This window comes from Nicotiana attenuata, unplaced genomic scaffold (assembly GCF_001879085.1).
Source record: "Nicotiana attenuata strain UT unplaced genomic scaffold, NIATTr2, whole genome shotgun sequence".
Lineage (NCBI taxonomy): Eukaryota > Viridiplantae > Streptophyta > Magnoliopsida > Solanales > Solanaceae > Nicotiana > Nicotiana attenuata.
Genome location: NW_017670523.1, coordinates 486,128 through 500,822, shown reverse-complemented (window position 1 = coordinate 500,822; position 14,695 = coordinate 486,128). Strand labels below are relative to the sequence as shown.

General features: G+C 38.4%; 1 protein-coding gene across 1 annotated transcript; it reads right to left on the bottom strand.

Annotated features, from left to right (window-relative positions):
- Nucleotides 1-5,863: 5,863 nt before the first annotated feature.
- Nucleotides 5,864-6,721, bottom strand: LOC109240537. The gene has a single exon (XM_019407191.1). The coding sequence runs from the start codon at nt 6,719-6,721 to the stop codon at nt 5,864-5,866; it is 858 nt and encodes a 285-aa protein (XP_019262736.1).
- Between the last annotated feature and the right edge of the window lie 7,974 nt (nt 6,722-14,695).

The window sequence follows — 14,695 nt, the reverse complement described above, 5'->3', positions numbered from 1 at the left end:
GCAACTTTAGAACTTTAGAATTAGGAATTCCAAAACAGCAGGAAAGCATCATTACAATATACGTGGCTGTAGCGAGTGATGTCTTCTTCATAATGAATGAGCTCCATGAGTATCCAATGCTTCCCACCGATTAGATAAGAAACCTCACAGTGACACCACATTATTCCACTCCTAAAATACCTCAAGTGAGTAATTATGGATTGTTCCTTAAGGTGAGTTGGAGCACCATCAAAGGGATACAAAAAGGAATGTGCTATAGACTCATCCAGTAGCTTGTATGATGTACAAGAATTTTGAAAAATACAATTGCATTCAACACCCGTTTCGACTCCACCCACATGCTCCCAATCATACAACTTTGCAAATAAGCAGCTCCTTCTGTTGCTAATTCCTTCAAACAATGTATGTGCCTCCTCCTGCTCTGTACAACCTGTTAGAGCCATGAACTCAGAGCTAAGTTCTGGATCCCATACACAAAAATTTACTGCAGTTAACGTTAATGTGGCACATAAGAAATTAGCACCAGGATCAAATGGAAATCGATTCAAAATAGAGTGATCATTGAAACCCCTAGTAGATTCCCCATGCTCAACATCAGATAGCATTTCATCCAAAGGCATGTAACTAGCTGAAATACTGTCCTCATTTGCCTTAAACAAATTATCAAGATAGAGGTCCTCGATAGTCTCAGGCTCCCTCACTAGCATATCTCTTTAGGGACTTTCGGTAAACAATTGGACTTCGATAGTTTCAGGACATGTAGCATCTTCATCGATCATTTTAACTGGGGCATCTGATTGCACCTTCGCAAATGGTGTTGGGCAGCAACTATTTAACATTTCATCAAACACCTCTTCAGATTTTATATCCTCTAAAGCAAGTTTCATCTCAGATGGAAGTGATGTACAATGGCAGGGTAGATCAGGTTCGTCATGCTGGGAACCAAACAGCACAAACAAGAGTCTAACATTTTTATGGACCCGAATATTTGGTGAATGCGTAGAGTAACTTTCAGCAATTGCCTGGAGCACTCCTTGTATTTGCTCCTCCATAGCAATGCATTCTCGATTTAGACAACAAAGGAAGATCGCGTTCCTGCACAGTATCAACCCAACTGCATCTGTGTGAGTCAAAGTCAAGGTAAAGTGACACCTGATTTTGATTAACCCCACCAATATCTTCAAGAGAATTACGCAAATATGGAGTTGTGCCAAACCATAGTGTACCGGCAAAAGGAAATTCTATTACAGCAAATCTCACACTCGCATTCGACAACACAATTCCTCGGCTAGTTAAAACCAGAAGATCTGATGTATCCCTTTGACGAGATTTGTCAAACAACTGAGCAACAGTAGTATCTCGTGATTTTTCTTCCTCCCTAGTATTCGATCCGGTTGTATCATCAAAGACCTCACTATGTACCTTGGTTTAGAAGCTGCCATTTGCGCATAAGCTATCATTGTACACCTTGGATACTGTAGTAACAGAGTTGTCTCCCTCATGGACAATAGCATTAAGATCATGAATGCTTGAGCTCACCGCGGCGTGTGAAATTTCGTCGAACACCTGATCATCAATAGTGACAAAAGGTTCCTGTACGAATTCCACTACTTCTACTGATTTTGCATTCCCAATTTGAGGTGCTTCTATATCTTCAGGATTCAATCTCAGTATTACTGCTAGTTATCAATGTCAAGGAATCTATTGTTTCAAACTACACTGGCAATTTATCGAACATGTGGTCCGCCTTCGAGTTTACATTTCCATAGGCCGATTCAAATGCTGATGAATTCGGAAGAAGGCTTGGACGAGGAAAAGGAGACACTAGAGCTGATCGTGACACTATAGGGATATGATTGACATTATTAAAACGAACCTTTGAGGAATAAGCTAGACTCCCTACTGGATGTGTGGTGGGTTGTTGAAAATGCTGAGCAAATTTTGCCTTGAAATGTTTCCAATCGAAAAATTGATCGTTTTGAAACAACCGATTGAACCAATGAAGAGCTTCACCACCAAGGTAAAGGGAAGGAAGAGGTAACCAATCCTTCTCGGTGAAGCCAAGGTAAGTGAAGTATCGCTCACCCCGAAAAAGCCAGCTCTCTGGGTTGCCGCTGCCGCTGAATCGATCCAGTACCTCCATGGGAGTCCGATGGATGAAAGCACCAATGTAACAACCCAGATAATATACCAAACAACTGATTGTATTAATTCTACAATAATTGAAATTACAAAGCAAAGGCTAATGAACGTAAGAACACTGTTACTGAAGATCTAAGAATAAAGAGGTGAGAAATAGACTGATATAGAATTAGGGATGGGAAGTATAGAAGATCTCAAAGATGAGAAAACAGAGATAACACTTGACAACTTTTCTTCCCCCAACGCACTATGCCTTCTATTGTATTTATAATTAATTCTCTCACAATGCACTTTCACGCAGTGAGCATCTGGCCTTGCTCAAAATGGGTCCCACACATAATTTTCCAAATTTTCAAATATGTGTTCCACCAAGTCACTCACTAAGTTCACAACATATGGTGCATGCATTAGAGAAAGGTTAAGTCCAATTTAACATGCAGGGTTGTTTCTGAGAAACAAGTCCATTATCCTTCAAGAAATGGATGCTGTACTGTACCCGATCACTGATGTACTTAATGAAAGCACCGATTCTAACAAGCATGTTGTTACTTGTTTCCCCTCTTTCTTTATGCTACAATAAGGAGATTAACACATTTCTATGATTTCAAGCTTTCCCTATTCTTTAAATGAGCGAATCTTGAAATTTAATTTAAACTTGTTTGATATGAACCCCACAACAGTGGTGAAATGTTTTAGTGAATATTGAATTGTTGTTCCATGCATATATTTGCAGAGTCCAAACTGTTGATGATGTCCGTGAATATGTAAATAAGGAATTGGTGCTTCGCAAGATTTTAACAAAATATGATATTTACGGTGGGAATGGCTTACGTGTATTGGAGGAATCCTTTGTGGGACTCAATCCTTATATTGCATTACCTGCAACACTAACTCTAAATAGTCAGATTGGAGAAGTATGGGTGATGGAACTTGTGGAAAATAAGAGGGGAAGATTTCTTAGAAAGGACTGGAAGAAGTATGCAGCTCGCCACAGATTGAAAGTTGGGGATACCATCATAATTCAAAGGACACTAGTAATGAAGCAAGTATTGGAAGAAAGCAGCAGCAGTGCTGTGAAAAAGACAGAAGAATTAGCCAAAATGGAGGTCCTTCGTACTAAGTATGATATCATAATAGAGTAAGAGAGCAGAGAAATTAAATAAGCAAATTAAAGGATTCCTGAACGTGCTACTAGTCTTCTACCTGCACAGTTTTGTTTTCTATAGCAGCAGCCAGCAAGTAATAATACCTTCATTCATTAGTAATACAGTTGGGTCATTCATAAACAAAATAGGTAGGTTGGTTTTATGCATATAATTGTAGTATGGTAGATTTCAGTACCTTAATATTCCATACTCAGACAAAATATTTTGGGATAATAGTGTTAGCATGCTACATTAGTAGTAGTAATAGTATAGACTTGAGTTGATAGTTCCTAACTTCCTATTATAATGCCACATTTTCTCTCTCGGTCTCTTATGTCATTATTGCGAGTAGAGGTAGCTTTCATGTTCTGTAAAGAAGTAGAGGATTTTATTGGGGCGTACACATACTTGGTAGACTAGTTGTGGCAGGCTTTTTCTTTTCCTTTACAAACTTATGCTAATATTTCAATTTAGTCTTTTGGGTAACAGAACGGATCAACTTTTGCAGACTTGAGCTTCATTTGGAGGTTCAATTTTTAATAAAGGCCACTACAATTGGGCCTGGGAAAGATTGAGTCACTATTAAAATGGGCTCTTTCACTTTAAAAATGTGAAAATACCACGAGCTAACTAGTTTTGGACCGGTAATTGAAAAATAGCCAGCGTTTGTAAAGTCATTGAAAAATAGCCACTATTTTGCTACAACACGGAAAGTTCCAGCATAATATATGGAGATTGGTGCATCTGTGTATGAACTTCCAGCATATTATACTGGAACTCCAACACACGGAAAGTTCTAGCATAATATAATGAAGATTGGAGCATCTATGTATGAACTTCCAGCATATTATGCTGGAACTCCAATATATTATGCTAGAAGCTCACATGTAAAAAATTCGAACTCAAGTATATTATGCTGGAATATTTTTCGAATTTCGAACAGTGCTTTGGTTCAGATTTATATTTACATGATAAGTGGCTAAACTTCGATTACTTTTGAAATTGTAAGTATTTTTCAATTACCACTTGTAAATCTAGCTATTTTTGAATTTCATACCTTCAAAATGCAATTGGATGACTTTTTGGAAATTTTCAGAAGTGCAAGTAAATTTTAATTAAAGATTCGAGCAATTATAATTGATTTTAACAGACTTAACAGTTATCAATTGATATTTTGATTTTTTATGTTATGAACAAACATGGTACCTGAATTTATGGATAACGAATAGAGCATAGTGTTTTAACTTAAAAATGTTGTTGCACAAAAAAAAAAAAAAAAACAGCAAGAATCAAAACACGGTTGCAATTACTTGTCCCCTTGTAACATTCTTGATTATTTTGATCACCTTACCAAAAGTAGAAAACTTCTATGAATTCTGATTTTATCTTCAACTCCAAATAAAAAAAAATTCTAACTTCAAGTCTAATTTTGTCCAAATGAAACCTTATTGTTCTAGTTATTGCTCCCAACTTCAAAACACAGAGAAATTGCAAAGGAGCTAATTCAAATTTAACATGCATATATACACACACACATTGACATACATAGGCACTTCCTTTGATTCTATCTATGAGATAAAGGTTTTTGCGAATACAATGGCCTAATTGCATAATCAGTAACTATTTGTAAAGATAAGGTGTAATGGCCTAATTGTCAAATATCCATTACAAATTTACAGTATTCTTTACAAACTCTTGTCAACTGGTGTGAACAATTTGAACTTCTGTTTCTTCCTTTTATTTTCACACAAAAAGTCTTGAGCTTCCTGGTGAAAGCCCCAAAAAAAGATTCAAGATTTGAAGTTTATAGGTTCCTATAGTGACCTCGAATTAAGATATGATAAAAATTGAATTCATGGTCAATAATGTATAGACATATATATACAGGGTCTGCGTAAAAGCTATAAAACTCTTGTGAGCCCGTTGGTTGTGCTCTAAATCCGCCTCTGAATCCCCTCTCCCCGCCCCGACTTGTAACTGTTGTGAGATAGCATTAAAATCATAGAGCTTTGAGAGAGAACTGGAATCTACCTTCTTGGAAATCCATATACAGTAGTAATTTTTACTTATCTCCCAAAAGTGAAAAGTGCTGATGCAGTGAGAAAGCAAAAGTAATACTAGTACAATACAAGCTAGCAGCAGAGTGAAACTTTTCCCTTCCTCATATAGACAGATATGACCACAAAAATAGTGTCATCATCTGGTGATATTAAGAATCTCATTTTATGCCAAAGGTTAGGCAAAAGGGGAACATATCAATCCATCAACCAACAAGCATGCCAAGAATCACTAGAGAACATTCAACAGAAACAACTCATAAAGAAATTAGAAGCTTTATCAACATTCACCCCTTCTCCCCTACCTGGAATTTTTCACTTTTTTCCCCCAACAATATCAGAAATATCATGGATAATTAGATAGGATTTGATTAATAATTGTTATACAACAAAAAGTATTTACTTGTTAAGTAGTCTAATTTCGTGGAAAACAAATATTTAATACTACTACAAACATCTCTCTTTGAAGCTAATTTAATTACTCCTTAGATAAGCATAATTAATTTGACTATGCTAAAATCATTCTCCACAATGGACCTTGTTTTTCTTGCTGACATGATGTAGCCATCCAAACCCTTTAATTGCTTTAGAAATCTTAACAAGATTAGGCCTTCCCATACCTAAATTCATCTTTCCAGCTGAGAACTTTAGAGCCTGTAAGCAACACAACTGCCCATTCATTTCTTCTTCCTCTTCTTCATCTTTTTTGTAGCTCTTCAATTCTCCTGATTTCTTCTTCTTGTTAACATTATCCCTTTTGACCTTGCTCTTTGCTGAGTCTAATTCATAAGTTTCCCACAACAAATCCATCCCTTCACCACCACTACTATCACTAGCATTGTGCCTTTCCTCATAAAGTTTGCATGCCAATGTCCTTGTCCACTCTTTTTCTTTCCTCATAGATCCATAGCTCCCCAAATTCTGCTCCATTATTTTTGACTTGTTGTAATCAAGATTTTCTCCAAGTCTCCAAGAATGTGACTTTTTCACTTTATCAACATGAGCAGCAGCCTCCTTGGATCCATTTCCCATCATCATTTCTTCCTTTTGTTTTTCAACAACTTTATCGGCCTTTGTGCCCAATGCCTCAATTTTCTTCCTTTCCACATTATCACTATTCCAAGTCTTGCTTTCGAACTCATCTATTTCTTTGAAGAAATCTTCCAATGTCTTCTCCTCCATTTCACCTGAATTTTCTGTGGCAGTGGCAGAGTCTTTTTCTTGAACTGAAGAATCAAGAACTGATTTTTCACTAACTTCAGCTGATGTATAGTCCAAGAATTCAATTGGGTTTTCTTGAAACACGATTTTGTAAACTTCAAAATCCTCCAGACGACAGAGCTCGTCAGTTTTGACATCACCCTGTGTCTTTAACATTTCCACTACAGCATGATAAACAGAGAGCAGAATACTAACCTTTTCTGACTCAGAATTTTCTGTACAAGATTTGAATTTTTCATGGCTGATGAATTTAGCTGGGGAGAGGGTGGTGAGAAGGGCGAGGAGCAAAAGGGAAGTGGTGATGAAGAGAGGGGAGAGAAAAGAGAAGAGTTTAAGGAGGTAAGGAGAGAAGAAAATGAAGTAAGAGAAGTAAAGAGGGTGAGAGAGAATGAAGTAACAGAAGAGAGTTAAGTCGGAGATGAGGAGACCAAAAAATTTAATACAAGTGTTTGATAAGCACAGTTCAGACATTTTTGTAGATGAGTGGAGAATTGAAAAATGGAAGATGGAGAAGAAATGGGGAAGAATGTAGACTGTTGTTTCTATTTTAGTTTAAGCAAAACAGGAAGAAGAAAAGTTGTCGGATTGTGAATTGTGAATGCGGCGTTGATATAGGGAATTAGAATGCTCTCTCTCTATTTGGGTTTGGCCGTGTGGCGAGGGCTGTGGCCTATGAGCGTTGATGAAGAAATAGAGAGAGTAAAAGTCACTAGTAACTAATAATGGAAGACACAGACATTTGCTTTTCTCTTTATATGATTAACAAACATGTCATTAATTTGTACGAATTATATTAAAGAATTCAACCCAAAATCATATTACAACGAGCGAAAGACTTTAATACTATAATTTACGAGTGCGATATAATACAGTGTGAAATAGTATAAGCATCTAATTCAGATGTTGATACTATAGTGATTCAAAATATTTATAAGCTCCTTTGGTTGCCGTTGAATATTCAATGTGTGACATTACACCATTCAATGATTCGAACTTGTAACAATGAGATTCTAATTACATAATTCAATAATGTAACAATGAGATTCTAATTCTGATTTCTCAGCCATCATATCGGGGACAAACTTGCTCTTGTTTTATTTTTACAAAAGATATTGAAATACGCAAGTAAAAGTATTCCAAGTACTCTATTGGTAATATTTCACACCAGTAAAACATCAATTAACTTTACTTATTAGCTAGCATTTAAGAAATTAATAAGAGCTATGAATTTGTTCCATTAAAAAAATAAAGAAATGATGCATGTATTCTGCAATATCCGCACGTTACAATTCTAATTATGACATAGCAAATAGAGACAAAATTGACTAATCTACAATGTAGTGTGATAATATGAAACGAAATACAGTGTGGAATAAATGCACGCTTGTTCTTACGAACAATAAAGTTTCTGATTGTCTCTAACTTTTTACTTCTACTTTTACTTCTGACACAAAAAAGAAAGAAAATAATAAAGGAGGGAACGACAGAAAAGCTTTCTTTAAAGGCCAAATACAAATACAGCCCATTCAACTTAGCCCAATTTTTTATTTTGGCACTCTATCTCAACCTTATTCCATTTTGGCACTCCAATTCTATTTTTTATGTTTCACTTTCACACAAAAGCTGAAACCAGTGCAAAAAATATAGCGCGTGTGTATACACAAATCTGAGGTGTAATAAATATATTAAATGTTGCCACCTAGTTTTTCATCCATGTCAAACGGGTCATTACTAAAATACCCGAACCCGACCGTATTTTTTTCATCCACTGTTGCCCCGTCTCCATTCTCAAAGTTCCAAAGCTTTCATTTGCCGATTTCATATCTGGCCCATCCATAAAATTTCAAACTTTTGCAATTTTATTGTTCGTTTATTAATTCTTTTTTTTTTTTTGTGATTTATTTCATCTAAGCTTGAAGTTTGAAGTGATTTCATGTCTCAAAGAAAATTATTTTTTCATAACGGAATGGATGTTTGTTCTTGTAGATTTCAAGTTGAACTCAAAGTATCACGGACACCAAGAAATCTAGGTTGTCGCTTTTATGGGTATAAATTTGACAAAGTAAGTGAACCGTTTTCGGATTTCATTTTCAGTGTTGTCATTTCCTTGTGTAAATAAGAAGCAGACTTAATTTTACCCAAATACGATCGGGTTCGGGTATTTTAGTATTGACCCATTTGATATGGATGAAAAAACTAGGTGGCACATTCAACTGATATTTATTACACCTCAGATTTGTGTATACACACACGCTATATTTTTGCACTAGTTTCAGCTTTTGTGTTAAAGTGAAACATAAGAGTTAGAGTTGGAGGGCCAAAATGGAACAAGATTGAGATAGAGTGCCAAAATGAAAAATAAGACCAAGTTGAATGGGCTGTATATGTATTTGGCCTTCTTTAAACGAAAGCGTTGGCTACTCAATAAGTCATCTACTCATCTCCAAAGTAGTACTCTCTCCCGTCAACAATAAATGACCATTTTACATTTGGCACATCGATTAAGAAAATACGAACTTCTAGAAAGAAAAAAAATGTATTTACTAAAGTAATCTTGATTAATTGTTATCTTGATACATTATAATATGTAAATAAGGGCAAATTTTAAAAAAATAAAATTAATTCCTTCTTAATTATATAAATGAACACTTATTTTGGATCAAAATAAAAAGATAAAATGAATACTTATTGTGAACCCGAGAGAGTAATAGTCGTAAAAGAAAAAGAAGAAGGAGGAGCAAAAAGGGAGCATGTAAACGCTCACTCAAATAACTACTCTCTTTGAAGTTATGAGTTCTCAGTATGAGAGTCAAATCATATAATTTTTGGTTTCTCATACCGGTTCAATTTTTTGTATATTTTAAGTATTATACAAAATATACTATAACTATGATAAGTATAACTAAAACTCTAAAAGTTCTTTGAAAATACGTTTAAACAATGAGTCCATTACTTAAAAGGTCATTCAACTATTTGAAATTATCTAATAAAACCATCACTCTTTCGTTTGTAACAGAAAAATCATTTAACTATGCCTTTAGCACTCAGAAGGTCACTCAACCAGTTTCTCAAACTTTTGATTGTCAAATACCTATTTTATCCTCTAATTATCAACTTTTATCTTCTTCTTTTTTACTTTTTTAATATTTGTTTACCCTTAACACTGGATAACAATTAAACTTATAATGTGATTTTAAGGACACGTGATTTCACCTAATACCAATTGATAAATGTAAAGAGTAATAATAGAAATTAACAATAATATAAAGCAAACCAGTGTTTGAACGGAATTCAGCCCTGGAACTTGAATACCCTCGAACTAATTTGTCCCAGAGCGGTTAAAATATAGCAAGCTGATAAACAATAATATGAACTAAAGAAAAAGGCGTTATATTGCTTTGATATCTCAGAGTGTAAGGTCCTTTACAGAACGATTAAGACCCTCTTTATATAGTTGAGGAATCCTACCTATGGTACAATTCTAATTACGGAAGTAAATCCTATGATTAGCCTAAATAATTGCCTTTGATATCCGTTCCGAGATTTTTTCCATGATCTTCGACCAGTCACGGATATCTCATTTTTCTGTTATTGCGTTTTACTCGAAGTCTGCCCTGTTTAGTCTCGATTGCTGGCCTTGATCTCGACAGGCACCTTCTCGAACTCGGTACCTTATCTTCGTCACTTTGATTCGTTTCATTACGAGGCTGACCCTCGATGCATCTCCCTGGTCTCGATCGAATAGTAAAATCGGGTAGGCCCAGTTTTAACCGTATACAAATAGTCCCCTCATTTCTTGGAATATAATGAGAAGAAACGAATTGAGCGTTCGACTTTATACTCCGACATGTCATGACGTCGTCCTCATGACGTAAGCAGCGGAAGTGATTGAAACGTCCCGTCGGTACAGTTCCCAATGTCATTAATGAGCGTCAGTTGGTGGTCGGCCACCAGTGCTTGAACCGTCGCCGTGAATCCCTTAAATAGGCCCCTTGTCTCGTTGATTCAATCTTAACTTTCACTTCCTTCTAATCCCTTAAGCTTTTTACATCTATTAAGTTTTTCCGTTCTGCATAATCTCTAGGTTTCGTTATCAAAACACCAAGCCTTATTCTCTTCTTCTTTCTTTAAACTTATACAAAAATGGCAAAAACGTCAAAAACTGTGCCTCAAAAGTAAAAAGCTTCTTCATCGCGGCTGGCCAGCGATAAAACACCGGTGGAGCCATGCCCTAAGGAGTGTATTCCCGGGGGGTGCGAACTTACTTCCGACTTCAAAGTCGAGAAAACTTCGTCGATCCCTGGTCGATGCGAGCCAATATCGAGATACATGTGCTCGATAACTAAAGATGACCTTGAGCAGGTGAAGAAAGACTGCCATTGGGAAGATAAAGAGGTGGTGATTTCGGCCCCCGAAGAAGACATCACCACCCATGTGAAAGGGTTTCTAAGTGTTTACACTTACCCTTTCACGCTGGGCCATGTCGATCCCGTCATCATTGATTTTTGCAGTCAATATCAAATAATCCTAGGTCAAATCCATCCCTCTTTGGCAGATTGTCATTCTGCTCCAATTCTTCTCGAGCAAAGTCGAAGGGATGTCTTTCACCTTCGACTATCTCATCAGGTTGTATAGCCCCCATCTCTATCGAGGCGGGCTGATAAGGCTTCAGCGTCGGGCTACCAAGGTGTTGTTCTCGAGCATAGATGAGGACAAGGATCGAGGATGGATGGGCCTGTTCGTTCGAGTGAAGACTTCCGGCCTAATCTCGGCCGAGAAGATGCCATTTCCCGAGGAATGGAAAATGAAGTGTAAGTACAATCTCACCTACAGCTTCCATTTATTGTTTTGTTTCCTTTGCTTTTTCTCATCGACATCCCTTCCTATAATGTAGCGGTCTCTTGGATGCCCAGTGCAATTCCTAACCTCGAGAGCTGGGTTCGGGACCTAGCTTCGACCTCTTCGTACGCTGAGCGCTCATGGCGTGATTTGGCAAGGGGCCGATGGGAGGCCAAAAATCATGGTAAGCCCCTTTTTACGTATTTGATGATTTTCGCTGGAATGTTTCTTTTCATACTCATTTGATTTCCTTTCGTACAGGCCTCGGAGAAAAAATTGTCATGAGGCCCCCATCCAGGGATGAAGAAAACACTCCCCAACCGTCTGCTCCGAAACAGAAGAAAGAGCGGAAAAGGAAAGAGGCTTCGAGCTCTACGAACCTGCATGAGCAAAAGCCTAAAAAGAGGCGAACCCGCAAGGGGAATGCTTTGTCAATGGATTCAGTCCTCAGGCTACGAGATGAGCCCGAAGAGGGTGAACAAGAAGAAGAAAAAGAAGATGATTCAGGGTTGGTAGCCCGCACTCGAGCTAGCACCGGGGCTACGAAGGCTTCGGAGCCAATATGGACCGATATTGACCGGTCTAAGCTCGATGAGGTCAGGGAGGATGCTTCGGCCCAAGTCCCCGTGTCGAAAGGCGTTTTGCCTCGGGGCGAAGAGGCCGTTGAAGAGGCAGTGGGTGCCGAGCCCAAGGCTCTTCAAGATGAAGAGAACTCCCCAAGCGACCCACTTGGGGTAATTGAAATTGGAGATTCCCTGTCGTTTCCTTCATTTTCCGAGGGGACGATTCAGGAGGCTCGAGACATGAAGGCTACTTCCATAGAAAGAGCCCACGGAGGAGAGGACCTTTTCCGTGACTGCTTTATTGGATCGAGGACATCCCTGGCTCGGGCGACTTGGAGACGTCGAGGAAAGATTCGGGTAGAGCGCCGAGTCTCTTCAATGAGGCACAGCTGGCTCTGAATCGGGTAAGCTTTAATTTCCTTCGTTGATATCATACTTGTGTTTTTTCCTTTCTTCGTCTAATTCCTTTTCTTCTATCTGTGTAGGCCTTGGTGCTTTATCAGGAGGCATTCTCCAAATCTCGGGCGGAACTGAGTTGTTATGAGACCGACATTCAAAGGCTTACCGAGGAGAAGAATGCCTTTGAACTTCTTAGTGGGCAGAAATAAGAGGAAATTAAAGGCCTCCGAGCTGAATTGGCAGCGGCTCTGAAAGAACAGAACGAATTGACCGAGCAGGTAAATAAAACTTTAGAAGCTCATGGCCTCAGTTCAGGAATGGCGGCTAACAATTCGATCTCACAGGTCCAGCAACTGCACGAGACGATCGGGCAACTCCTTAGAGAGGTAAATGTGGTGATGGCAGAAACCATAGCGTGGAAGCAAAATATGGACCTCCTTGCCTCAGAGAAAGAGATTGTTCGAGCTCAGTTAACCTCGGCTAAAAGCCAGCTCCATGGCATGAAAGAAAATAACTTGGCACAAGCCAAGAAAATCGAGGACCTCCAGGCTCGGTTGGTCACGCATCTTGCAGTGGCAAAATCCGAGGCTGAAAAGGCTAAGGCCGATGTTGAGGCAATCGTGGCCATCTACCGATACGATGCCGAAGTCGCTCAACCTCGGGAAAAGGAAGTTATTGTTACTGCTCAGACTTGAGAATACTGTACCGCCGAGCTTCCCTAGTGCCAGTCTCGAAGAGAGACTCCTGAGGAGATTCATGCTCGTGGCTTTAACCTTGCTATGGAGATCGAGAATGCGAAGGAGCTTGAGGCAGAAGCTAGAATGTTGCTTTCTTCTGATGATGACGATTCCGAGAGCGTGAGTGGATTTGAGGGTGGAGGAGATCCCGATGGCGAGGATGTATCTCCCAAGGAAAATTAGGCGCTTGGGATATTATTATATTTTTGATTTTTTGCGTAGGACCCTGATCGGTCCTTGTAAATATTTTCATATATACAAAAGATCTCTTTTCTCTATGACTTGTCTTTATTTCAATTCTGCCTCGTGCAAATTTTGTTTTGTCTATGCCTTGTGAAAATTTTGTTCATAAGTACAAGGCTTAGGCAATTTGATCAAAGTCGGACTAATGTAGTCTTAGTAATCGAGTGAGTACTTGCTCGGAATCAAAGTAGGGTGACCCTTAGGTTTTAGTTGAGTGAGGATAACTTCTCGAACTCAAAAAATAAAATGGCCCTTAGGTTCTCGAATTAGGCCGATATGGCCTTAAAAGAATGGTTTTTTTTTACCTTTTCGGCTTAAAAAGTTAATCATATAAAATTTGGTATGCCTTATCACGAGATAAATCTGTATCCATTAGGGTTTTCGAGGTTTAGTGTTTCCGAAACCCTTTTCTTCTTTACGCCTTAGCATGAAATAAGCTTATTTGGGAGTTCGAACAATTCGGTACCCCTTAAGGTTTTCGAGGGTTGATGTGATCGAAACCCTTTGTAAATTTGCCGAGGGTAGCCTTTTAAATCGGTTTTATGAAGATATTTGAACGCCTATTTTATTACGGAATTCGGATGTCTCTGAGCCGTGTTGGTCTGGCCGTAGCCTTTGACTTGGGATTTGCCTCTTGGGCTTGTTTCCCGGTTACACTTCGAACTTGTTCGCAGTGTCAGTCCCCGAGTGGGGTGGTCTTGGCCTATAAAAATGAGGGTTGCCTTTTTAAGGTCTTATGATCTCGAGATTTTAGTAGTTCGATTACATCGATTTTTCGCACGGCAGTACCCGAGTACGGGGTAAGTTGTACGAACTTCAGTTGTGATCAGCCCTTAAGCTTGTTTCCGCAACAGGCCAAAACTAAGAAATTGTAAAGTAAAATTTTTTCTAAAGCATGAAATATTTGGCAAGGAAAAATACTTCTCTCAATAGATTATACATGCGTACATGTTCATCATTAGGGATCGAGAAATCTACACGGGCACGGTTCGTTTGATCGTTTGGCCCTTACAAAGTTTTACCTATCGAGACCCTGTTGACACGAAATACCTTCCTTGTAATAAAGTTAACATCAGAGAGTGATGCCCCCCATTATTCGAGGTTTATTGTAAAGAAACCTCGGATATTATCGAGTTGCTCTAAGTTAGCACGAACAATGGTTGCCTCATTAAAAACCTCGCTGAAAAAGCCCATTTGGGACAAAAACCGGTCTAAGGGAAAAAGAGTGCAACACGTGCTTTCAGACCTAAGGACTTTGTGATAAAGGAGCCTTCGATATCTTCGGTCGAACACCTGCAATCGGTTAGTATACAATATAAATGAAAATGGAGAAGGTCGTACCTTAGCAG